The following is a 27,506-nucleotide window of genomic DNA, read 5'->3' as shown; positions in this document are numbered from 1 at the left end:
CGCACAGAGCACAGGGCATGGAAGATACAGACTTTTTGGCAAATACTGTAACAGAAAGATTAGCTTGCACTCCATACAAAAGAAGCTGACCTTAAGGTGGAGACATTTCATGGACACATATTATGTCACATCCTGTTGTAGGGGACAGGAAGTCTTAACTAAAAACAATGCAAAAAAAAAAAACTGCTCTACAGCATTATCGTTATCATCACTGTCCACATCAGGAAAAAAAAAGTGCAACTCACTCTGAAGTTTCAAAATGCTAATTAATTATGGAAATGTACTTTATAAATAAAGCCAGTATATATATTCTGAGGGATTCCCCAACTGGAAAGAGCCATAGAAAAATAAAATCCATAATCACACAATAGGTTTCATGTACACTGCAGTTTATTCTGTGGATTTAGCTACAATCATTTTTCCAAACAAACAACATGCATGCACAGATTTTATGTTTGATTAGTACTTGTTTATGTTCATCATGCAGCAGGAGTGCTTACTTAGCAAGCATAAAACACAGATTCATTTCCCCACACATTGAAGTGGGTCGTATTTATTTCAGTCAAAAGATATAAAACAGTAAAACCCTTTAATCATAAAGAATTATATCCAATTGCATTGAATGTATTGGCTCTAAAATCATTTACCTTCTGGCTGGCGATAAATCGCTTACATGAGAACAGTCAGTTGTCAGCTCTGTACAGTGTAAAGTCGTGTATTATTTTAGTTCCCCACAGTCTGTGATGACAATCTTCTGAAGTGTTCCTCCGTCGTGCAAACCATATGACTCCATTACCCTGACGGTCTCCATGCCCTCTTTCACTTGACCAAACACAACATGTTTGCCATCAAGCCTGAGGAACAATAAGAGGGAGAGAAAGAGAGAGAGAGAGAGAGAGAGAGAAAGAGAGAGAGAGAGAGAGAGAGAGAGAGAGAGAGAGAGAGAGAGAGAGATAGAGAGAGCGAGAGAGAGAGAGAGAGAGAGAGAGAGAGAGAGAGAGAGAGAGAGAGAGAGAGAGAGAAAAAGCATAAAGCATACAGTATAATATGTTAGACTTCAGAGTTAATAAAGTGCTGCAAAACAAAGCACCATTAACAGAGCAATAACATGTTTCATACACTAGAGTCAGAAAGAAAGCTTAGTCCTATGTGATTGCAGGCTTCTCTGTGTACCATTCTGTTTTGGCAGTGCAGATGAAGAACTGAGATCCATTGGTGTTCGGCCCAGAGTTCGCCATTGACAGCACACCTGTGAAGAACAAGAGGAGCAAACATTACACACTGCAGTCTTGCTCTGCACTACTGACATGTATTATATTGTACAGTTACTAAAAGCTTTACAATTGAAAATGATTTAGTGGCCACATCATAACCAAATAAAAAAAAAAGTTTCACAAGAATAAGAAAATCGGAAACGGGGCTGGGGAGGGTGGGGGCAGAAAATACCAGTGCAGAGGGCACATCTGGATTGGGTAAGTTATGCCTCACTACTATAATTACATCCAGGCCAGTATTGCACAAGCTAACACTATTTGGCCATATCAATCTATCAGGAGGGTCTGTTGGTTTAGGAACCCCCTGGCACCAAAAATGCACTGTGAGACACTGATGTTGACTTCCTCTCGAAGTAAGTCATTTGCCAGGGAATTACAAAATCCGTTTTCTTCTTCTACTGAGTCCTGTGTCACCATCTAGTGGAGGGATCTAAAAGTGAACCAGGCCTTAACTCTATTCCCTGACAGCTACAAACATCTGTACATAGCTGACAATAGGCAATATTATTAAAATGGAAAAAAAGCACTAAAGTATCATGCATCATATACACAAATATAGTCATATCTGTACTGAATAACCTTTTAAAAGAACACAACATCAGAAAAAAAATTACATCAGCAATTAGAATGAGAAATGAGTCATATTTACACACCCAGTTACTTACCAGACATGCATGAAAGCTGGTTTCTCTAAATAATAATAGCATAAGAAATTATTTTATACGTACTGATATTAATGTGTCCTGTCTCAATGGCTCCTTTGTACAGTAATATAATGTTAGTTATTCGTATCTACCATTCCAACCTATTTCTGCATACATACATGGTTCTGTGTTAGGTTTGTGAAATTAAATAATACATTATCGATCCATGTTTATATTTCCGGATACTCCATGAGTAAAAAGCAATAAATCAATGTAAACCAGGAAGCAGCAAAAAATAATAAGAAATTACAATAAAAAAATGAATTCATCATCACCTGGTCCAGTGTGTTTCAACTTAAAATTCTCATCTTTGAATTTCTGTCCATATATGGATTTTCCACCAGTGCCACTGTGATTCGTGAAATCTCCACCCTGTAGAAATGAAAGTAATAAGACTGTGAAACAGGCCCAAATACACATCCCAATTTCACACACTGCAAATGACTAATACAAACTGTTAAACACTACAAAAAACACTAAAGGCAGTATCTACTATTCTGCCTGAAGCGTGAGTAGAGTAAAACCACAAGGATTTAATAAATCACAAGCTTCGTCAAAGTTAGACTAAAAATGGAATAGACTGTGTGACTCATCCTGTGAAGGTTCACTGTATAGTGTGAGAGAGGAAATGCCTGTTAGAACTGCTTAAGAACAAATACCTGGCACATGAACTCAGGAATGATTCTATGGAATATGGAACCTTTATATCCAAACCCATGCTCTCCTGTACACAGCGCTCTGAAGTTCTCTGCAAAATAAAAACATCTCAAATTCAGTTACGATGATGAGATCAGTCATGAATTAATTAGATGTAATTCAATTTGGCTCATGCTTAAACTATAAATAAGGCAAGAGTACAAAACTTATGGAACAATCCAAAAAATAATGTGCTGGATGAAGTGCACCGCTCCTGTACTTTTGTAAAAGTACAAATACTTTGCATAAACAATACCCCAATAAATAAAATGTTTTTTTTTTTTACATAACACTAACAGTACTTGTGCTTTTTTAAAGTATTAAAAGTAAAAGTCTATTAAAAAACTATGTTTTTGATTATTTGTGCAAAGTTCCATTGTCCTGTGTATCATACCTTTAAAAGGAGAGTGTTTTCTATTGTTATAGACACACTGTGTGAAATCCATTACTCCACACACTACCGCAAGAACTGTGAGTTTGTGGTCTCACAACCACACTACTACAGGGAGTCGTCGACTTACGACCACGATTGGGACCGACAGACCGGTCGTAAAACAATTTGATCGTAAGTAGAGTAGGCTATATGTACAGTACTGAGAAATGATGCCGGAAGTTGGTTAAAGCATAACCGACGCCGCGGCTAGCGATTGTGGTCGTAAAGTCGAATGGTCGTTGCATAGGTTGTAAGTCGACGACTACCTGTATTTAGTTAGCACTGCATACAATTTATGTATTCACTTTAAAATAGTAAAGGGACGACATCTTTTTCTGAAATGTATTGGAGAAAGTTTCTCAATATGAAATACTAGTTCAAGATTCAAGTTCAAGTTTGTAGTTTATATTTCACAACAGACATTGTCTCAAAGCAGCTTTACAGAACTGTAAGTGAATAATGTGTATTTATCCCTAATGAGCAGCCTGGGTGACTGAGGAACAAACCTTGAGAGGAACCAGACTCAAAAGGGGAACCCATCCTCATTTGGGTGATTTCAAGGGTGTGATTATAAATCTTAAAACAATACAAAAACCCGGAGAGTGGGAACTACTATGAGCACCGGAGCGTGTGATTATGAGTAATGTCCTTTCTACAGTCTTCTACAGTCAGTTGACTTTATGAAACCAGGAGCTACTGAGCAACTCATAAAATAGCATAAAATAACTCCTCTATGCCAGAGCCTTAAAAAAGACTCAAAATGATAAAGTATCAAAACTAGAAAACTGTCAAATACATTGTTACTGTTCACCACTGAAAATAATCCAAGGTATGTTGTGTAGTGTAGATCCAACACAAAGCAGAGAATCTGTTCCAATAACTGGATATTCTAAAGCATATTATTCCTGTCATGTCAAATTTACAATTATCATGTGATATACACATGAATTTGTGTGTGTGTGTGTGTGTGTGTGTGTGTGTTTATTTGATTAGGTTTATATAAGTTTATTATTGGTATTATAAAAGCAATATAACGTTACAACCAGCGCATTGATATAAACCTATAATTTGCCGCGCAGCCGGAACTACTTTCACATCTGCTGAGTAAATAATCAAACACCTGAAATCAATCAACAGCGTTAAAACAATCAGAACTGAGATCCAAACAGTGCCGTTGCATAGTTTATATAAATAAAGAAAAATGTTAATTAATAAATAAATAAACAAACAAATAAATAAATAAATCAGGCATATTCTCTTACCTGCTGTTTTGGGAACCACATCTGCATTAAGCTTGAAAAAAATATTAATATTTACAACTAAAACCTTTCCACAGCCGTACAGCTTAAAAATATAATAATAATATATAATATGCTATGATATAATACTATGATTTTTAATTATATTTTTGTAGATAAAGGCCAGAGTGACTTTATACAGGTTAATGATTAATGTAGATTCTTACTTCAATTATAATTCTGCCAATAAACTCGCCGTCAGCCGCAATGTCCAGGAAGACCAGCGGATTCCGCACGGTTCCTGGCAGCAGTCTGCCGGCGGCGATGGCGAGAGAAGAATATTTTAATCGGTTTTTCATTTGTAACATGGTTACACGATTTATATATATTAAACTGTAAACACTAGCGGGACTCGGTGCTGAAGGTGAACTCCAGATCTCTGTGAACACAAAGCGCCATTGACCGCAGAGTGAGCGCGTTTCAGAGTGGTGAAGAACTCACAGCGACCCCGTGTGGCCATATACTGTATCACACGTCAGAGCCCAGAGTCACCATGCACTGAGGGCAGCTGTTTGTGGTCACGTGACCGATCATATTCATTTTGCAGCTTTAGCTCCTGCTTATAACATAATAATCTACATTGGATTTTCCACTAGATTTTTTACACCTGACAGAATCCATGGAAACAAATGTGTTATAGGTCAAATTACAGATAATGTAAATTTATCCATTATTTCAAAGAATGTTTTGTTACAAATGTAAGAAAATTTAACAAACATTACAAATGTAATATGGAGATACATGGGATATATTAAAAAATATTTTGGGATTCAGAAGGCTGAATGAAAGCAGTTAGTGGTAACCAGAAAAACATACTGACAACATCGTGAGCGTTTCATCTGAATACATATTTATTAGATAAATATTAGGATGTCACAGCATCTAACTACATACAGTTTTGCAAGACTAAAAATCACAATTAGTTTTTTTCTTCCGAACAGTTTAGAATATGAAATGATTGTACACAGAATGTACAAAACAAAACAAAACAAAAAACAAAAGACAACTGCCACTTTAGGTGCCAATCACCTCAGATTGTACCTTATTCCCCCCCTCTGATCATATCAAAATTGTACAAACTATTTAATTTGGATACAATCTTTTGGAACCATTCCAGGCCCCATGCCCCATCCTCCAAATTATTCCCCAGGATTTTCTTCATCTTTTGTAGCACCTTATAGAGTACACAGGTAATGGAGCAATACACAGAAGCTAATTACACAAAAGGTGAAACAAGTGTGTCTCTTTGCCCCCCATAATTCCCCTTTTCTAGGAGGCATTGGAAATATTTTACATAAGTAAAAAAAAAAAAAAAAAAAACAATAATGGAAAGAGGTTCCACAGACGCTAACGAACACAGATTCATTTTACCCAATTCGAGTCTGATAGGAGGTTGCAAGCTTTACAAATTCTAAATACACAATGCACATTCCCCTGGGGAAAATGAATACATTTCTGTTAACGTGTCTCTATTTGTCATTTACATATGTACATGCATCCCTTATGTCCCTTGCTTAGGGCATTCATTCAAACTGTTTCCCACTGAGACCTGTGGCTGAATCAGCGTCTAATTCATTTCACTGTAACTGACGCCATATCCACTCGCTTCCTTCTACATTAACTGAACAGCTACAGTAAGTGACAGGTCGAAAACAGGGACTCGACTCAACAGCCTGCAGTGTAACCAATGTGCAAGCGGAGAGCGCAGTTCAGTTTCTGTCTGTAGGTGTCTACAAATTAAGAAATGTAAGAAAACATGTGGCAGTGCATCAGTTAAAAAATAAAAAGACATCCAAGTGAATTTAAAATTCAACTGAAGCTATGGGCTAAAGCGCATTTGCCTGTTCAGAAGAACATCAACGAACACAGAGCCTATACATAACTGAACAACGACAGTCTGTGATACAAAATAATTTAAAATGGAAATGAAAACTAAAATACATGGTGAAGTGTTCAGCGGAACGCTTTTGTGAAGCTCAAACAAGTGAGTGCATTGCTCGAACGCGGACTAAAAAAAAAGAGAAACAAATCTTAAAGCAAACATACAGTACACGATTTCATGATTAACAAACTTTAAATAGGTGAGGAGTATGTATATTTATTTGCAGTTACTGTTATCCTGAATTTATATTGTGTCTCATAATACAAACTGTTTTATTACTGTTAAAACAGTAATCTGATTGAGTGTTAAGTGGTTTCCTATTTGACTAGGCCGCTTGGGCCTAACACAAGAATGCACACATACGGGGAAAACATCGTTTCTGAGACTCTTTCAGGTTGGGGGTTTGTAGGGATTCAAATAAACAGATTATGTAGACGTGTAACCTCGACAAAACCAAAACCGTAGAAATCATTGTATCATACAATACTATGTGATAATCGATGTGTAAATGCATTGATGGAAATGAAAGTTGTCACATGCCCAGTCATAAAAGAAGATGATTAGCTTGGTACGAAAGGTTTGAGCCTTCTCCTCCGATCACTATGCAGAACTTTGGTAATACATGGCCATTTTGCAATAAACGCACATACACTGTACATTTAAAGAGTTACACCGACAGGGGATAAACAGGAAGTTATATCATGAACAATATATTGCGCATAACAAACGACCATAGTTCATGTTTAAAAAAAAAAAAAAAAAAAAGAACAGAGGAACATGTCTGAAAGCACTGATTTTGGGAAAAAAAGAAAGAAAATCAGTCTACACTTGGTTCGGTCACCAAAGCAACGTGGGATTGGCACGAGTGCACAATGAACACACTGTATGCACACTGAATTTTTTTGTTATTCATGACATCACAGGCCTGGGAGGGACAAAGCTCATGCATTAAATGGGGAACGACTCCCAGAAGAGACAGCTGACAAGAGGATACGGATGTTTGTTACACTCAAATTACTCTTTAAAAAGTGATTGCATTACTTCTTACGTTACAAAATGAATTGCGTTGCCCACTGACTTTGATTCCACAGCACTCTGAGATGGAGAGATTTGTGAAGGAGGTACAGTGCTGGTTATCGATGCACGTCATCACACATACAGTATCGATATGTTGGTGTTCCTATATAAAACAGTGAAACGAATTGTCACAATGCCCTCAGGGACTTGTATCAGATTTGAATACAACACTCATGAGTGAATAGGATGAACAAAATGATATATGCCAATCTGAGGGGGATTCCCACACATCACACGTTCACACGTTCCACATGAGCTACAGAGGACTTCAGAGGCCCGGCATTAGTCTGTGAGATGGAAGTACAACATCGCTATGATGCTAAACCTCTCAGTGACTGTGATGCAGCCTTTCGTTCCTGTGATGTTTTCCTTTTTCGGTCTTTCGGTTGCAGTTTCGCTGAATGTTGTGCTTTTTTTTTCCCAAGGGACTTCTGACATACAGTGAGGACATCCACTCAAAAACACTCGATGGAGATTTGGGAAGCTGTAGACGTAAAGCTTGGAAGAACAAACCTCAAAAAGCTCATGGGGGACACACACACATAAGCCAGTACAGGAAGTATTTTTTTTTCTTCTATTCAGGTCTTGCTTTTCACAAAAGGAAAAAAAAATCTGAATAAAAAAAATGCTACAACACTTTTCTAGTGAGCACACGTACAGTTCTGTGTGACATATATTCTTATGATTATAGCTGCACAGTTTTTTTTTCATATTAGTATTGAAATATCACTTTAGTGCCAACCAACATGGCTGCTATATATGTGTGGAAAAAGGACGTCCGTAAAAGAGTGAGATATTTACACTATAGAGGCAGAGGGAGGACGAGTGTTTTGCGGTTGTAAAGTACTGAATTGGTGGTCAGGGTTCTGCTGGACTCCTGAAAGCTGAACATTACCATCAGTGCCTCAGGTAAAGGAGGGTTAAGGGGAAGTCAGTTGTTTTCAAAGAGAGAGAGCAGATCGTCGTTGCTGTTGCTGGGGAGGTCCGGAGGGTCCAGATATGACAGTAACTCGTCTGGGTTGGCCAGCTCGGGCAGCAGCTGCATAGAGGTGAGAGAAATTGTTACAAATCAGTATGTATAATGGTGCATTCACAAAGTACTCTACATATCTATATTGTTCTAATTTATTATCTGAGGAAATAAAGAAAAATATTTTTTATCTTTATATTCATCTTTATATTCATTCTCCAGTTTATTTTCTCCTTCAAACCAAGTGAAATATGACTAAACCTGTATGACTAAATGCATTTTGGAGCACTGAACTGAAGATATTGACCTGCTGCTGCAGTTTCATGATTAGATGGTCGGATAATTGCATGAATAAGCGACGGCCCTATCAATGTGGCGAGTCAATGCCAATTTAGTTGGACAACATACTGAAATACCATATTAATGCACTAACAATATAAACATATATCTCATTCAGTCTTTAATCTGAATGAGCTATGTATAATAAATTGTTATTACATAATTATATTCTACATATCTATGGTACATTGATTTTTATTATATAAAAAATGCATCATGTTTGGCATCTATCCATCTATCCATCTATCTATCTATCTATCTATCTATCTATCTATCTATCATATATATATATATATATATATATATATATATATATATATATATATATATATATATATATATACACAGTGAGGAAAATAAATATTTGAACACCCTGCTATTTTGCAAGTTCTCTCACTTCATGGAGGGGTCTGAAATTGTCATCGTAGGTGCATGTCCACTTTGAGAGACATAATCTAAAAAAAAAAATCCAGAAATCACAATGTATGATTTTTTAACTATTTATTTGTACGATATAGATGCAAATAAGTATTTGAACACCTGAGAAAGTCAATGTTAATATTTGGTACAGTAGCCTTTGTTTGCAATTACAGAGGTCAAACGTTTCCTGTAGTTTTTCAACAGGTTTGCACACACTGCAGAAGGGATTTTGGCCCACTCCTCCACACAGATCTTCTCGAGATCAGTCAGGTTTCTGGCCTGTCGCTAATAAAACACGGAGTTTGAGTGTATTGACGTCTTAGTGTATTACCAACAGTAACCTTGTTAACGGTGGTCCCAGCTCTTTTCAGGTCATTGACCAGCTCCTCCCATGTAGCTCTGGGCTGATTTCTCAGCTTCCTTAGGATAATTGAGACCCCACGAGGTGAGATCTTGCTTGGAGCCCCAGTCCGAGGGAGATTAACAGTCATGTTTAGCTTCTTCCATTTTCTAATGATTGCTCCAACAGTGGACCTTTTTTCACCAAGCTGCTTGGCAATTTCCCCGTAGCCCTTTCCAGCCTTGTGGAGGTGTACAATTTTGTCTCTAGTGTCTTTGGACAGCTCTTTGGTCTTGGCCATGTTAGTAGTTGGATTCTTACTGATTGTATGGGGTGGACAGGTGTCTTTATGCAGCTAACGACCTCAAACAGGTGCATCTAATTTAGGATAATAAATGTAGTGAAGGTGGACATTTTAAAGGCAGACTAACAGGTCTTTGAGGGTCAGAATTCTAGCTGATAGACAGGTGTTTAAATACTTATTTGCAGCTGTATCATACAAATAAATAGTTTAAAAATCATATATTGTAAATTCTGGATTTTTTTTTTTTAGATTATGTCTCTCACAGTGGACATGCACCTACGATGACAATTTCAGACCCCTCCATGATTTCTAAGTGGGAGAACTTGCAAAATAGCAGGGTGTCCAAATACTTATTTTCCTGACTGTATATATATGGTTGTATTATTTGAAATAATTTCAAACAATCCTCGTCAGCTCACGTAATTACGATTATAAAGTTGTCTCTATAATCGTAATCGTTAGATGTCTAAAAGTACAAAGTAACCTATATTTAGTTACTTAACCTATATAGTCTTTAGCATAATTCTTTTTTTTTAAATGGTATCATAAGTTTGCCTTCCACATGACCAGCTTACATACCCTGACCTACCGCTACAAAACTGTTATTAAAATCCATTTAAAAAATAAGTTAAGAAATATTATTTTTTCTTCTACCCTTTTAAGTGAGTACATCACGCAAGTCAGCCATGACTTCCCAAATATGCTGCTGGCTTGTGACCCTTCAAAGCATGGAGAAATGACTAATGCAGTGATGCTTTAGTGCACGCTAACCGTACTCACCTCCAGTGAGGGCTCGGGCATGTCTGCTGCCCCCTGACTTCCCACCTGGCCCTCAGCACCAGGGTTAAAGGTCATGTCACCATGCGTGTGACTGTTGGGGCCAGGCTGTTGTTGCTGGGGGGGAGGGGCTTGGCGTGGGGTTGGCCCAGATGAAGGGCCGCTGTGATGTAATGGCTGTGCAGATTGGCTGTTGGGGTGGGGTGATACGTGCATGCCTGGTGGCATTGAAGCATGGGATTGCTCAGCACTCACAGGATGAGGCATCTACAAGGAGAGCAGAAAGAGGCAGTAAAGCATCATGGGTATTAGAAAGCATGAGCAGCCTGATATATGCAGGGTAGAGCAATGCAGATGGAGCGCAGACAAAAATTTCCTTTCTAAAATGGATGAAACGGTTATAATTTGGACACAATTACAGTATTCCTGTATTTTACATGATGTATGGTAAATGACAAATATATATCTATCTAATTTTCCATCTATCTATCTATCTATCTATCTATCTATCTATCTATCTATCTATCTATCTATCTATCTATCTATCTAAGTGTGAGTTTTAAAAGTAAATTAAATTTTCTAAAGATATGATCTACTTAACTGTTCTGCTTCTTTCAGCATCCTTTGCTGGAAACTATCCACAATTTTCTCTCATCTATACCTCTGTAAGCAAATGTCCCCTCAGACTATTTGGTAAAAATATCAAACATGTTCTGTACACAGAGGAAAGGGTTTGGTCCAGTGTTGAGTGTTTGAATGACAAACAAGACTCTGAAGTGTTTGATATAAACATCACTTAAATGAAAGCAGCCAGGCTATGGATGAGAGACCAAACCAATGAGACGAGCTGATGTCAAAAATCTGGATGGGTTCTACCAAAGTGTCTTACCGAGTCGCCCATGCCATGGCTCAGAGGTTTGTCTGGACCCATGAGGTTGTTGGGTACATCTGGAGGGTGCGAAAGCTGAGGGCCGTGCATGAAGTCATTTATTGGAGCTCCTCCACCAGAATTACTGTGCGGAAAGTCAAAGTTTCCATGGCCCTGGTAACTGTTGCCTGACAAACAAAAGCAGAGAAGAGTAATGGGAAGCTGTTACCTCAGGCATGATTAGCCAGAGGCACAGAGAGAGAGAGAGAAATTCTCACTTTACTGAGCCATTTAAAAACCTGCAGGTGTCTGACACTTTGTACTGTAGGGGGAAAAAAACAAGTAAAACCTAAAGAAAATAATCTTGCAAAAAAAACTAGCCTGGTTCTTTTCACTAGTTATCAATGGCAATGTTGTTTCTTTTATTTTTGAATTCTGAAACTGTAAAACCTATTTACATTTATCCATTCTTGTTTACAGCTTAATGAGGAGCAGTATATACAACTATTTATAGAAACACATACAGAACCACTAAACATGCTTGCTGGTCCTGACTTTGACAGATCACTCAGCAATAAAGCCAAGAATGTCACAATAAACAATAATTAAATTGTTTTTGTTTCATACTTCATGTTTCATACTCACAAGCCATTCCATTTACAAAACTGTGATTTCATTTAGACTAAAATCAGGCTCATAATTATATCATAATGCCTGTGATATGTCATTGTAAAAATAAAAGTATATGTGTACCTGAGAAAATTTTTTATGTTTTTCCACTTAAGAGGAATATAATATTTAGATTTGATTAATGCGGAAATAGCTGGAATTATGATGGCTACCTTGGCCAGAGTACTCTGTATTGTTCCCTCCATGCTGAGGGGGAAGGGAAGTGTAGGGTGAGGGTCCCGGCCCCAGCTGAGCAATCATATCCATCACGTTAGGCATGATCATCTGACTGGGACTCATGGTTTTAAAGCGTTTGGCCAGAGGGCCATCTGGATCCTCCTTTATGTGCAGCTCAGACTTTATGGGCACCGGCCGCCAACTACATGTTGGGTCAATGGTGACTTCCTCAAACTCCGAACTAAGGAAGGCAAAACAGAGAGTTATGAGAACCCAAATAGTTTGTACAGGTCACCAACACTGAATGCACACAAAAAAGTGATGTAATAGCATAAATAGTGCAAGAGAGTGCAAAAAAAAAAAAAAAACCTAAATGTGAATTTTTTTTTTCAACTCATACATACTTTTGGATGGCATTAAGAATTCCCCACATGTACTGGTCCACCTCCAGACCTTCCAGTAACGCGGTTTTACTTGGAACAGAGAGAGCCGTATAAATATAAAGTTACGCAAAAAAGGACAAAAAATTTGGTCTTACAGTTCCCAGTGTTTTGAAACTTACTTGCATACAGGACACCTCCACGTCCCTCTCTCACAGTTCAGCTGCAGGTAGGACTCCAGGTCAAAACACTGCAGATAAGACGTGGTATCAGCAACAGGAAAATAGTATACCTGTTCTACCCTCATGAGAGGAAAAGCCTCAAATCATAGCAGAACATCCAAATGTCACAAATCAGATGCAAAATATATATATATATATATATATATATATATATATATATATATATATATATATATTATGCACTCGCACAACATAAGCAACTATCCATTCTAATTTACACTGTGAATCTCCAGAGTGACATCTTGTGACATTTTGCTTTATTTAAAATGAAAGAAGCATAAAACATGGCAAGTGGTGACAGATAAACCCGGCTCTATCGGCAGCACGGTTCATTTACAAAGGTTTCATGACACAGTGAGACAGCGAACATAAAGCTCATCTGTATTTGTTTAGAGTATCATTAAGGTAAAAACAGATTGTTGTGCAGCTACAAGCCAAATGTAACACAATTGCTGAGTTTAAGTCACGTTCATAACACAGACTCACACTTGACAGCTGATGTGTACTAATACTCTGACTAACATGGAAGCATAACAGTAATGTTAGTGTGATTTGCACAACATATGTGATGTAAGTTTACCTGCACATGCTTGCAGTCATGTCCCCGGGCTGGAAGTTGAATCCGCCGGAATGTTATGGGACACTTAAGGGACACTTTGATGGCTGTCTGCTCCACACCATCCTCTCCGTTCAATGTCGCGTTCCCAGAGGATGCTGCTACACTGCTAAAGTTTCGCTTTACTGCACACAAAGAACAAGGGAATCAGTAAGCAGAAGAAGAACGGTTGAAGCAAAAAAAGCAACAAAAGGAAATTAATAGCAGTATAAATCAATAAGCCATAAAAGGGTCAGCGTTGAAGTGATTTTATCACAGGTATGGCTGTTGGAAAACAGAAGCCAAAACAGAGTCCCTAAAACCCACTGAGGTATGATCTAATCACTAGTCCCTAGTTATTTATTGGTTAAAAAAAAGAAACATTACATTCAGTGTTTGAGAAATAATTAGAATTCTCTTAAATATTAATAATCAACATGGAAATTTCCCCACTGTGGGATAAATAAAGGTGTATCTTATCTTATCGATACCATCGATTTTGGTATAAACCCTAGCATATTAAAATTGAAAACTCATTTATTGTGCTGGAATAAGAGTTAAAAGTTGTGTGTATATATCAACAGCTTTAAAAATCAACTCAACCAATTTTTTTTTACATTTGAATACAGAATTAGGTTCATTGTAGAGTGTGTCCACTTACTTTTGGTAATGCAGTGTTCTGCTGGCAGGAGCCTCTTCTTGAGCAGGCCCTGTAGGACGGATCTCACTGATGGCCTGTGCACCAGCTGCAGCACGAACAAGTGAGACTGCGACAAGAGCAGACATGTGTTAACACACCAGTGAGACTCCCACACCATCCAATCTCTTTTACATTAGTGTCCTGGGATAATGATATCTCCCCTTTGCCATTTGCTTTTCCAGCAGAAGCCATGAAACTGATACCAAATGCACACGGACACAAAACACACATATGCACTCACATATGCGCACACACACACACACACACACACACACACACACACACACACACACACACACACACACACACACAGTGGAGAACCCTACTCAGAGCTCAGCTGTTAAACCCACCCAGTGCTGCTATTACAGAATATTCTAAATTTTATTGATTTTAGCAGACACATTTATCCAATATGAGTCATAAATGAGTCAGAATAAAATTGAACTACACAGCATGGTGACCCTCCAGCAGGCTTGGGCTTTAATCTCACAACTTTAAGGTCAATAGTTCAAAGTGTTAACCACTGAACAACTGCTGCTCTGTTAAACGGGGTCAGTCAATGAGAAACTATACATTATTCAGAGTAAGGCTGTTAGCTGAAGTGCAGCAGTACTCACACAGCAGCAGGCTGTGACCGTAATCTGGATGGTGTTCCTTCCTGGCTGGCACACATGCTTCAGGTGCAGGGGTTTGTGGGATGTCTTGTTGTCTCCTCTCTCGATGGTGAGTGGCGTGGCATTAACACTGACCTGCACTGAAGCTGGCCAGTTTGTGTTCATCTGCCGGTCCTCATGGTGGTAGCACTTAAACTGCAGCTCCAGGTCAGACCTAACATCAATCAGCAGTTTCTTGATTAACACACTAACCTCTTTTTTATTATAATAATCAAACTTCTTACTTTCCTCTAGAGTAGTCTGTTATTTAAGGCATGCATCTGCAGTATAAAGATCAAATTTGTGCTCACTGACAGAAAAATGCCCAAGAGAAGATCTTGTTCAAAAAGTTGTTAAGAGGACATGCAAAGCGTTTAAACCCACTCTCCTTCACTTCAAATGAAATCTTCACCAATTAAATTAAAAACAGGAATGAAACGTCAGGAATGAAAAAACAAACAAAAAAACCCACCAAAACTCAAATAAACGGGCAAAATATTTTGGCACATTTTGATAATGAACCTAATATTCAAGCAACTTTAAGCAATTTTCATAAAATAAATATTGTTTATACATATACATTATAAATCTGTGGAGCTGATGCTGTTCCCTTCAAGCAAATATTTGAGAACCCCTGCCAAACACTGATCATTTTTGTTACTTGCTAATGATGGCACTAATGTGAAAAGTACTGTTTTTCATTGTGGATGCCACTTGTAAGCGTATGTTCACTTAACTTTTGCACTGTACACAGCTGCATTCCATGCATGAACAATTCTATATCAATAAATGAATGCTATGCTTACTATGATTATGGTGAGTATTATTATTATTGTTGTTACTATTGCTGTTTATTCATTTATTTGTTATTCGCATACCTCCACATGAGTGTTTGATGAACGGAGGGCCGCAGGTGGAAGACGTGGTTGCTGACAGCCAAGTTGTGCTCCAGTCTGAATGGCTCGAGCACCACGCCGTCACGTACGGGGAAGGTCAGCCGCAGCTCCTCATTGGGGTTAGCTAAAAGCAGTACGCAGCATTAGCTCACACACTCACGCACAAATGCCACGAGTACTTAGCTTTTTAACCGACACCCACTGCACTATTCACGGTTGAACTTTGCTGTCAGGGTCACATCGTTTTTAACCTTCCCACTGAAATGCATGTATTATGAATGCACTCTGTGCAGATGTGAAGCAGACTGAGGTGAGATAAATGAGAAGTGGGACTTGCTCTCAACCACCTGAAGGTGTTAAGAGGATCAAACACTTCACTTCACTGCTGACTGATGCTGAGGTTTTAATAAAGCCTGACTGAAAAGCTTTAAACTGTGCTGTCAGAGACACTCACTCGGTGGAGGAGGCAGAGACGTCATATTCGGTTTCATATCAGGGGGAAACGGAGGCTTGACGTCCTGGTTGGGCGATAGGTATGGAGGGATACTGCTTCCTGGAGTCATCGGTGGTGTGGGATTTCCAGGAACAGGTGAATGAGGATAATTCACTACCTGCCGAGGAGGCTATGAGCGGAAAAATGCATATACATTTTCATTCATAAAATGTATTAACAGAGTGATGAAGTCAAATAAAATATTGAATAAACTTATACCAGGGTGTCTCATAAGTATAGCATCATAGAAAGAAAGTCTTGTTTCTCATATGATGCAGGACTTATGGAACACCCTGTACAGTGAAAATGCTTGCATATAAACAAAGGGCCAACAAACTACTTACCCCACTGCCTTGATTATATCCATAACTTCCTCCAGAGAAGTTGGTGTTTTGGCCATTAAATGGCTCCTGCTAAAGAAAAGATCAGCACATGATGAGCTGGGTAAGATAAAGAGTGATATTAATTTGCACTGAGCAGTTTGTGATATTTACCTTGTAGTACTGGCCCATGGGTACTCCTGAAGGTGGGTACTGGCCTGTGCCCTGCTGGACTGGCATCCTCTGCCCAGGATAACTGGGAGAGGGCAAAGCTCTGGAGGCATTAGGGTTTGGGTACTGTCCTTGCTGATTAGGGAACTGGCCATTAGGTCCAAACTGCTGTCCCCCATAGTTGGGCTGAAAAGTGAAAAATAACTCACTTAGTGAACTTCGTATGCTTACGGAAATGTTTTTAAATGCAACGTCTAAATAATAAAAAATAAACATGTACTGACAGATGCAATAAAAACTTGGCATGAACTTGTGTTCTACTCTTTTAGTTTTTCTAAAATGTTACAAAATGTAAAAATGTTTTAAAAATATAACTTCCTGCCTTAATACATCTTATCAACATGACAACATAATATACAGTGGTGATAATAATATACAGTGTGAAAAAATGTTTGCCCCCTAAACCTAATAACTGGTTGGGCCACCCTTAGCAGCAACAACTGCAATAAAGCGTTTGCGATAACTTGCAATGAGTCTGTTACAGCGCTGTGGAGGAATTTTGGTCCACTTATCTATGCAGAATTGTTGTAATTCAGCCACATTGGAGGGTTTTCGAGAATGAACGGCCTTTTTCAGGTCATGCTACAGCATCTCAATAGGATTCAGGACAGGACTTTGACTAGGCCACTCCAAAGTCATTCAGAGGTGGACTTGCTGGTGTGTTTTGGATCATTGTCCTGCTGCAGAACGAAGTTCGCTTGAGGTCACAAACAGATGGCCGGATATTCTCCTTCAGGACTTTTTGGAAAACAGCAGAATTCATGGTTCCAGTCTTCCATGTCCTGAAGCAGCAAAACAGCCCCAGACCATCACACTACCACCACCATATTTTACTGTTGGAACGATGTTCTTTTTCTGAAATGCGGTGTTATTATTACGCCAGACGTAATGGGACACACACCTTTCAAAAAGTTCAACTTTTTTCTCGTCAGTCCACAGAGTGTTTTCCCAGAAATCTTGGGGATCATCAAGATGTTTTCTGGCAAAACTAAGACGAGCCTTTATGTTCTTTTTGCTTAGCAGGGTTGTCATTTTGGAACTCTGCCATGCAGACCATTTTTGCCTGGTCTCTTTCTCATGATGGAGTCATGAACCCTGACCTTAACTGAGGAAAGTGAGGCCTGCAGTTCTTTGGATGTTGTTGTGTGGTCTTGGACGAGTCGTCACTGTGCTCTTAGGGTAATTTTGGCAGGTCCTATTTGAAAGATTTCTTGATTGTGAACTAGTGTAGCAGTAATCAGGCCTGGGTGTGGCTGGAGAAATTGAACTCAGGCGTTATAAACCACAGTTTTAACAGAAGGGGATAAAAGAATTTCACACAGGGCCATGTTAGTTTACCCTTAATAAATAAAAATCTTCATTTAAAAACTGCATGTTATGTTCACTTGTGTTATCTTTTACTAATATTTAATTTAGTTTATTGATCTGAAACCTTAAAGTGTCACAAACATGCAAATGAAATAAGAACACTTTTTCACACCACTGTATATCATATTTCAGAAGTGTGCAATAAATCATGTTCAGGTCATTTGAGCTGATTGCGCCATATATATATATATATATATATATATATATATATATATATATATATATATATATATATATGGGTTCATGTATATTACTATATATACTATATATTATTACCTACTGCACCTTTTGTACATTAATCACCCTTATCCCTGTACACGTAGACCTTATATTTACCTTACTGTCATTTGTTTTAAATAAGCCACTTATGCACTTCTGGTTAGATGCTAACTGCATTTCATTGGCTCTGTACATGTACCTTGCACAATGACAATAAAGTTACATCTAATCTAATCCAATATACATACAAAAATACATACAATCTTATAAGCAGGTATTTACAACATTTCATGTATATAATGTATTATGCATTGGGTTGTATTTATTTATCGATAATATATTATGTATTATAAAAACTTTTATGATAGCTTTGGTCAAACTGCCAATCATCACCAAATAATAACCATAAAAGGAGTGTCATTTATTACCTCTCCAGGATAGGGCCTCTTTGTACCCTGCATTGGCATGGACTGAGGTCTAGGGCCTGGATATCCTTGCTGAGGCATCCTTTGGCCATGAGCCCCAAACGGCCCCATTCCTGGTGCTCGAGGTTGGTTCAGTCCCATTGGTGGGCCACTGATATTTGAACTGTTCATACCAGCACCCATGCCAGCTGGGTTCATGCCTCCTGCCATGGCTGGTGGGCCACGGGGTCCAGGCTGGTTCATAAACTGGCTGTTATAGCCCTGTGCAGGGCCCATCTGAAACGATGAGCACATCTGGAGAAAACAAGCATTACAATTACAAGCCATCCAAAAATCAAAAATACTCTCCAATGTGTATGTATTTTTAGTTATACCGTATTTTTATCCTATTCTTACAATATGCGCCAAGTCACACACCTGTTGTACTTCTAAGCGTATCTGTCAATAAGCCAGCGAGGGAATCAATGTCATGGTTTTAATCTGACTGAACGTGCATTACTCACCTGTCCATACTGGTTCATGTCCTTATTGGTTTCCTGCAGGGCAGCGACAGTTGCCGTGGCAGTTGCTGTTGCGGTGGCAGCAGCAGCGGCAACAGCAGCAGCGGCGGCGGCAGCAGCAGGCTGGGTAAAGTCAGATGGAGGCCGGGTGTGAGGGGGCATACCTATCCCACCAGGAGCATTCGGAACACCAGGGTAACTACAAATACAAACACAAAAAAACTTGGTATTCCATCCTAATGATCTTCTTAATATACATTTGGGGTATCGGTGGCAAGATTTCAATAGCTTATACATCAACTAAAAAGACAATTAAACAAATAAGTCTTTATGCTTGTTTAAAAAACTGACATCATTGACTCTGTTGTATTTCTAGATACATCCTTAATCACTATTCTCGCTCTTGCTCTTTCTCAGCTTGGCACTATGGGAAGGTGATATCATCTCTTTTGAGAAAACTCCTGGAAGACTAACATCTCTGAGCTAAGTGTTGGCTTGGCATTGAAATAAAATATCAAATGTCACTAATGGAAGCTTCATTGCCCACGTTTATTGAATTTCTCACAGAATGGGGCAAGGAGAGTCTTCTCTTTTTTGTAGTATCCTTTCCGCCAACATGTTTCATTCCCGTGCGCTGATTTGTCTGTTCAACTCTCACCTCCCACTGAATCCTCCAGCTCCAGGATGCCCTGCTCGCCCGTACATGCTCTGCTGCATGTAGGCTTGGGTGGAGCCACCTTTGGCTGAGAACTGCTGCTGTTGGCCAGGAAACTGAGGGGAGTTCAGCCCTGGGTTGTTGGCTGACATGCCAGACACAATTCCATTGCCTCCAGGGTTCATGGGGTTGTTGGTGTTAGCCATGGGGTTGCCCAATACCTATTTTAGTGACAGCAGGAGCAAACCTTCAGTTGCCAATGATATAAAAAAAAATACCAAAGATATTCAAGTAGGAGCACTGGATACATTAGCGTATATTGTGCCTCTCACCTGACTTTGTGATGTATTGGTCACCCCCCATACAGTCGTCACTACTGACAGTGAGCCTGGGGCCTGGCTGGCATTCTGCTGCCAGGGAACAGAGTCGTACGGAAAGGACCCATCACTATAAACAAAGCAAAACCATCAGCCGCATGAAATAAAAACAACTTCCCAGCTCTATGCAGCAGGGTCTGGAGCAACAATAGGCCATCTATGGGTCTTGACTTTGAGGAAGAATTCCCTATTTAATAAAGAACATTGTTTCTCATGGAACCAAAGATGTAAGATCCACCAGGGAGACTTCCTTGGCAACCAATCACAGCTCAGGTCATGAGTACAGAATGTTCTATTAAACATAACTTCATTGAGCCAGCGTTCCCCTTCTGCTTAGATGTCCCAGAGGCCTTTAGGCATTGTATCAACAAACAATTCTACTACCCCAAGTTCTTCACAGACTTACACAGATAAACGTTTAAAGCAAGGTGGGATATCATCAAATGTTTTCTTGATCTTGGGGAGTTTTGAGTTTGCAAGCTATCAAAGTCATCTTACAATGATGCAATGTTTACGCAGCATGGCTGACAAAACTTTGACTGTGAGTGTCTTAAAAAAGATGAGGTAGAGGCAAAAGGTGGTAACAACAGGCCTCCAATAAAAAAGAAACATGTTTAGCTTATATTATTTAAATAATTTCTATTTATTGTAGATGTTCACTGTAAGCAGTGTCCAAATATATTAATTACACACAGGTCATTTCACTTAAAGAGGAACAAAGTGAAATAAAAGTGACTAGATGTTGTAAATAGGTAACAAAGAGATGACTTTAGCTGCTGTTGCTTTACCACCTACTATAATTTGCATTCACACCTGTGCACACACACCTCCCATCCCCAAGTTTGTGAAGAGATTTTGCGTATGTCATTTACATTTATTTACATTTATTCATTCATCTGACGCTTGTATCCAAAGCAACTTAGAAAAGAGCCAAAATCCAATCCAAGGATTATTCCTCTTCAGTTGGGTTTAAATGTCTTGCTCAATGGCCCTACAGTACGGTTCTGCCTGTTCTGAGATTATATTCAGCAGAACCTTAGCATTAACATAGTGTTCCCACTGTCCCAGTTCCATAAAAATGTTTCTAATGCTAATCATAAACAGACCATAACTATAACTAACATTATACATCTTATTTTACAAGTATATTGCTATCAGTTTTGAAGAGATGGCCTAAGTCAAATAGGATATCTATTGTTAAAGCATGAATAGAATATCATTAAGCTTAATATTATAAAGGTACAGAGAGTGGTTATTATAGTTTTTGAGAAAGGTCTAGTGAGGGGCAGACTAGCTTTCAAGAGCGTTAATACTGACCCGTGGGAGAGCGAGGGCTTCATAGAGTTCATGGGTGGCTGCATAGGCACTTTGCCCTGGGGTTCGTTTTGCCGATTCTTCTGGTGCCGCAGCAGGAGGAGCCGACCGAGCTCCTCGCACCAGGATGACAGCAGTGCTAGAGAGAGAGAGAGAGAGAGAGAGAGAAAGGGAGAGGGAGAGAGAGGGAGATAATGAATCTACAGATTGAAGGCGCATGAACCATAATATGATATTGGAATACAGGACTTGCAATGTTCTTTGTTCTTCATTTATATAATCTACATTCACAATCCTGATTTGAGTTGTTTAGTTCTGTTTCCAAAAATGAAATTTTCACCTACAGTTGATAAATTATACATTTTAGTCAAGGGATTTGATAAATGACAAGCAACACCATGCTGGAGAAAAAAATGCCTACAGTAATTCAGCGAGACTGCAATGCAATAACACATCAGCATCTCGCCTTAACCATCACTGACAAAAACATCCTCTTTCAATTGCAAGCTGCAGTTTAAGCCTTTACCACAGGAGGACTCTGCAGTCCGGCATTTTTCCCAAGCATTTCGAGTCATTCCGGCCTCTCTCAGGATCATATGCTTTTCATCTGCAGCGCATTGTAAGCAGTGATCCTACTACAAAAGACTGCTCTTGTCTTCTTGTGGTGGGAGGATGAAAAAGCAGGAGAGGAAGAGAGAGAAGACCGAGGTACTGGGAATACTGAATCATGTCAAGGCAACAGTTCACTGTTTGTCTTTCTCTATATCTCTGACTCAAATAAGTGCTTTAAGTGCGCTCTCTCTCTCTCTCTCTCTCTCTCTCTCTCTCTCTCTCTCTCTGTGTGTGTTTATTCAGCACCTGTGTGCAGTGAAATGGGGGAAATGAGAAAATATAAGCGATCTATGCTGTCCAGTACAGGACCACTCAGCTACCAGATACAGCATAAATAACAGCCATGAACTGCCTCACCAGTGCAGTCTTCTCTCCACCATCAAAAAGACGGTGCAAGGCAGAGGCATGAAATATTTCCTTTAATACAAAATGAGTTCATTCCCTGGAACAATAGCCCTCTTTCTTCCCTAGACCCCACCACAGAGACAGTGGATAGAGAATAAAAAATGCCCTGTGTGCTTATTTCGACACAGAGGGTGGTGTTAAAGAGTCTTTTTCTCCTTGTCTGGGAGACTGCAGCGCTCTCTGAGCTGAGTGCATGCTCTCTCTGTCTCTGTCTCTCTCTCTCTCTTTGGTGCACAGAGACAGACGTCTGCTTTAGCTCTTTCCTCCCTGTATCGATCAGCCAGTAATGACTAATAAGACTGCTCAGCTGTCTCCAGTGCCTTTAATGCTTGGAGAATGTAAACGAGCAAACACGCGTCTGACAAGCAGAAAGGACCCGTGTGCACAGAACACATTTTCACCACCATCTCGGCTTTATCACACACGGTGTGCGCACCTCTTTGAAAGACACGCGATCCCTTGTGCGCACCGTTATTCATTACATTTCCAGCAACTCGTGTTATTCGTTGTTCTACCGACGTCTGTCTCTTGTCTGTCTGGGTTATAAAACATACAATTACAGTAAGGTCGTGTATCGGTACACATATCAAAGAGCCGTATTTGAAAGCGAGCGCAGCTCACTACACGACAGGCATGAAAAGCCGTCGCAGCAGGCTCGGAGCAAGAGGCTGGAATCACCCACCTATTTAAATGGGAATTATTCCACCCTGCCATTACGGAGAGCTTATCTCCGCGCTAAATCACCACCTCTGCATGCTGGCAACTGCTATTTTCTCACAAAAGACCAACTTAGAACTCATATGACAGGTTACAGCCAGCCACTGCCTGCCAATTCCTCTCTGTAGTCCCCTGCTAGCACTCCTCCTACACCTAACAAAGAGAAGAGCACTTATGACTGCTATCCAGGCTGTGCATTAGGTGCAAAGAAAAACAAACACAGAAAAACAATCTGTACTTAGCTTTAACACAAGAGCAACTTTAGCAGCAATCATCAAGCAAAAACATCTTCGTTTTAAATAGCCTTCTATTTGTTCCTACTACATCTTCTATGTTTTGATCGGTGTGGTGACATTCCCTCCAGTTAGTAATTCTGCTTTAACCACGTCTCCCATAAACACACCCAGTTCTGCCTCTATTTTCTTCTCATCCTTCTCCCTGTACTGTTCTATCCCTCCCTCTTTCTGCCACAGACACCTGCTCCATCCGATGTTAGCTGTGGATTGGGTGTTGGGCGAGTTGGCAGTGGGCGATATAGCTCTGTCACAGGAGTACTAAGGCACTCTTTTCTGGCATTTTTGGCAGCCTGCAGAACAGAAGTGTTCTCGCTTTCAATGGATCTATGTGTTAAGTTAATGACAGTAAGCAGCATGGTGCTGTGGGTGGGTTAGGGCGAAAGCTAGGTATGATGAGCTAGACTGTACTGCCTCTACAGACTGTAGTAGAATAATGTGTATGTGTGTTCTGGCTTTGTGGCGGTCTGCAGCATGGTGATGGAGAACAGGATGCCAGGGTTGGCACACAATGGCACGCTTTAGCCAGAGACAGACGCAGAAGGAGGCAGAGGCAGCAGACACACAGCAGGGCTTCCACTGGGCCAGGCGAGCTCCAATCATCCAGTGCTGAGCCTCTACTAACACCAAATTATCCAGCAGCAGTCAACAGCTCATGATAGACTAGCGTAAAATGTCCAGAAGTCTTACAATCTAATACAAGTTGAAGGATTGTGATCTATTAATGCAAACAACCATGTTCGTTAATATCCTTTTTCTCCGAAATTTTAACTTTCACTGTTCATATATTTTTGGAGGTTGTGTTATCCAAAGGTGGATTGTGCTGGCAAAGGCAGCAATCGCAATATCGGTTAACGTACAGTAATTGCCTTGGTGAGGCAGAAGCAGGGTTAGGTATAACACCATATTCTGGCAAGCAATAAAAAGAAAATGCACCCTACATTACATTTAGTTTTCATTTAATACATAAAGGAGTCAACAACTGCAAAATGCCACAAACCTTTGAGTCCTGTCCAAAGTGTTAATGGCTGGGTTAAGTTCATAGTCAACATCGCGCCATTCTGTGCTACAGCTTTGGTGATTGGACACTTCAAAGGTACACCAAATATATCAAAGCGAACAATCAGCAGCAGGAAAACATGCCACGGTTACAAGATCTAGCGTACAAATCAAGAATAAACATCCCCTGACACTGGGTGCAAGTTGTAGTTCAGTAATTGTCATAGTATTCATTACAGCCACAATTATATTTAGAATTGAATACTGTGAAAAATGTACTATAATTAAGATGACATTACAAGCACTGATAACTTAAGGAACCCTGACAGCTTTTCATGAGAGACCAGTGGGCTTTGAATTATCATAGAGCAGATTGCTGTACTGAAAAATATGTTGCAAAACTCAGAGAATTCAAATTCTGAATTAATTTTCAGGTCTGACTTAAATTCAAATGATACACATCCAAACAAGCACCAAGTCTACACATCTTATTAACTAATAATATATGTACCACTTCATGTTATTACCCTTCATGTTACATGTTTAACATGTAATAGTATTCCCATAGTATTCCTAATAGTTTTGTTGGCCTTAAACTGTTCTTATTAGCACATTAAGATGTGTTCCTAAAAAAAGACATCAGTGCACTTCTGTAAGTTGCTCTGGATAAGATCATCTGCTAAGCGTTGTAAATGCAAATGTCATAATCATAGTCTGGCTCCTAGGAAACAAGCTCTGCTGATCCTAGCATATCAGATCACTCAGTCGTCCAGTGGACAACAGTCCATGGCCCACCAGAAAGCTGGCAAGCAGGCTAGACATTTCAGACATGACCACTCATGTCTCACTCCCCCCTCAATCTATCCCCTTTTAGCTTCATTTTGGGGGTAAGAGAACTGATGCCCATCAAGCCCTCCTGCAGATCATGGTAAATCCTCTAACATGCGGGTCTCCAGTGGTGTTTGTCACCCTGGTAACACAAATAGACCTCAAATCTGTTCAAAATATGTGTGCTCACCCCATAGGTCCTGCCCCCCTATTCCTGCACCACATCTTAACCATCGCCTTTTTATGAGCTTTTTTACGTAGGACAAAGCCTTTCCATCACTAATAAAATGGAGATTGCAACAAATAGGCAGTGGTGTAATGGAGAAAGGCCAGAACGAACAAAGCCATCAAAGTGGAGAACTCCACTTGACTCTATAATCACAGTCTGGCCTTATCAGATAGCAGATTTCTGCCTGGCCTGAGCAGGCAGCCCACTGTGCCAAGCACAGCACAGTGCCCTCGTCTTTTCCATTACTTATTCATTGAATGTATTACATCTCCGCATGTGAAGGGGCAGTCTGTAGGAAAAGAAGATTTGATTATTAAGAGTGGTGAGAATTATGAAGTGATGATGTTTTGGATAGTAACTCTTCAACAAGGCCGATCTGCATGTTAATTTGTTCTGATGAAGGATTTCTGTTATATTATTAGCTAAAGGTTTGCATGTCTAAAGGGCAATTTTCTTTTGAATAGTAAAGCTGTTCCCAGGGAATGATCGTGTGTTAGTTTAGTCTTGAATCTTCTAAGTAATTACATTTCTTCTCGATCCACACAATGGGCATTATTATTCCAGAATGCATGACCCAAATCAGTATCTTCCAAAATTGAAACAATATTTAACCCCGTTTTCTGTAATCCTCTATCGCATTTCCTTTCCTCTACTTTAATTCCTCTGCTTTTTCAGTCTCTGTCTGCGTGGTGAGGTTATTATTGCTCAATCCGCAAGGCTGTCATGCTGGTGAATGTTTAAAGGCCATCATGTCGCGTTGTCTTGTCATATCCACATGACACTATAGAACAGGTCACTTCCTGCCTTACATTGTCATCATTCAAACCCTTCACTCTGCCAGCTAATGAATATAATAATAATAATGCTAATAATAATATTATTATCATTATTATTATAATTTCTGAACAGTCTTATTATATACAGACAGCTCACATTGCAGGTAATGTTGGTAATATGTCACAGTGCATAAGTACAGAAGTGAATGCAAACAAAACAAACAACATACACAGAATACACAAATACACAAAATATAAGTACAAGAAAAGTTGAAGCCTAGTATCCTAGTTAAGTTGTTTGGAAATGATATACGTATACAATATTTGTTTCAGTCTAAAATGTTCAGTCTGTTCTTATGCAAAAAGTGCAAGCTGTTTGAGAGAAATGCCAAAGTATTTAAAGCTGTAATACCAGGCTATTAAAACACTCATTAATGACAGGGGAAATGTGGATTTTTCTTTTGCTTTTTAAATAAAATACTGTAATAATTTGTGGTTAGATATGTGCAACCAGTATCTGTCACCAAATATCTATGCTGTGTGGATAATTCACACCAGAAAGCCACCTCTGTCCTATTACACCAAAAGCAGTATGTATATTTATATCACAAACATACAGTATACATCTCGCATCCATTTATGTCCACAATACTTCTCTCTATCTGGTTAAGTACAAAGATCATTCTGGAATCTGGTTGAGAACTGCACAGAGATGTTATTTAGTGTATGAAGGTGCAGAAGGAGTGTGCTTCCAGCTGAACTCTGCTATTATCTAATGACACCGTGCAGGTCCTACCTTATGAGGGAAGCCTACATACTAATTACAGCTACAACTGATCTTGAGTGCAGGCTGCATGCATGCTGCGGGACCTATTAAACCCTGACCGATTCTAGTGAGTCAAACGGTGGCCTCCCCTACCTCTGATGTAAAAGCTCAGGACACATCTGTACACACACAGCAGGTGAGCTGTACACACTATAAACCTACTGCAATCCTGAAGTTTTAACCACACAAGCACTAAGGATTTAATACCACAATTTGTATCAATAT

General features: G+C 39.4%; 2 protein-coding genes across 7 annotated transcripts in view; both read right to left on the bottom strand.

Moving 5' to 3' along the window:
* Positions 1-521: 521 nt before the first annotated feature.
* Positions 522-4,837, bottom strand: ppifa (peptidylprolyl isomerase Fa). Of its 2 annotated transcripts, XM_046862387.1 has the most exons (6): positions 4,573-4,837; positions 4,370-4,400; positions 2,638-2,726; positions 2,254-2,350; positions 1,174-1,249; positions 522-854 (listed from the first exon to the last, which is right to left on the bottom strand). In XM_046862387.1, exons 1-6 carry the CDS (start codon positions 4,711-4,713, stop codon positions 719-721), a joined length of 570 nt encoding a protein of 189 aa, XP_046718343.1. In that variant the 5' UTR covers positions 4,714-4,837; the 3' UTR covers positions 522-718. The 2 variants fall into 2 exon arrangements, with proteins under 2 accessions (XP_046718343.1, XP_046718351.1); XM_046862395.1 differs by lacking the exon at positions 4,370-4,400 and having other exon boundaries at positions 4,573-4,711.
* Positions 4,838-5,232: 395 nt separating this feature from the next.
* zmiz1a (zinc finger, MIZ-type containing 1a) overlaps positions 5,233-27,506 on the bottom strand; it is a 109,659-nt gene continuing 87,385 nt past the window's right edge. For 4 of the 5 annotated variants that reach the window (XM_046871011.1, XM_046871001.1, XM_046871029.1 and 1 more), the window contains 18 exons: positions 21,600-21,735; positions 20,238-20,352; positions 19,909-20,126; positions 19,254-19,449; positions 18,754-19,044; positions 16,682-16,864; positions 16,532-16,600; positions 16,149-16,317; positions 15,677-15,818; positions 14,763-14,973; positions 14,107-14,212; positions 13,431-13,591; positions 12,791-12,858; positions 12,633-12,701; positions 12,225-12,469; positions 11,404-11,570; positions 10,518-10,781; positions 5,233-8,403 (listed from right to left, as the gene is read on the bottom strand). In XM_046871011.1, the coding sequence (XP_046726967.1) occupies positions 8,296-8,403; positions 10,518-10,781; positions 11,404-11,570; positions 12,225-12,469; positions 12,633-12,701; positions 12,791-12,858; positions 13,431-13,591; positions 14,107-14,212; positions 14,763-14,973; positions 15,677-15,818; positions 16,149-16,317; positions 16,532-16,600; positions 16,682-16,864; positions 18,754-19,044; positions 19,254-19,449; positions 19,909-20,126; positions 20,238-20,352; positions 21,600-21,735 (2,918 nt within the window). In that variant the 3' untranslated portion in view covers positions 5,233-8,295. The remainder of the gene's footprint in view (positions 8,404-10,517; positions 10,782-11,403; positions 11,571-12,224; positions 12,470-12,632; positions 12,702-12,790; positions 12,859-13,430; positions 13,592-14,106; positions 14,213-14,762; positions 14,974-15,676; positions 15,819-16,148; positions 16,318-16,531; positions 16,601-16,681; positions 16,865-18,753; positions 19,045-19,253; positions 19,450-19,908; positions 20,127-20,237; positions 20,353-21,599; positions 21,736-27,506) is intronic. The other variant, XM_046871020.1, reaches the window with a different exon arrangement.

The sequence above is a fragment of the Silurus meridionalis genome, chromosome 2 (assembly GCF_014805685.1).
Source record: "Silurus meridionalis isolate SWU-2019-XX chromosome 2, ASM1480568v1, whole genome shotgun sequence".
In the NCBI taxonomy this organism is placed as follows: Eukaryota; Metazoa; Chordata; class Actinopteri; order Siluriformes; family Siluridae; genus Silurus; species Silurus meridionalis.
This window is presented reverse-complemented; position numbering and strand designations above follow the sequence as displayed.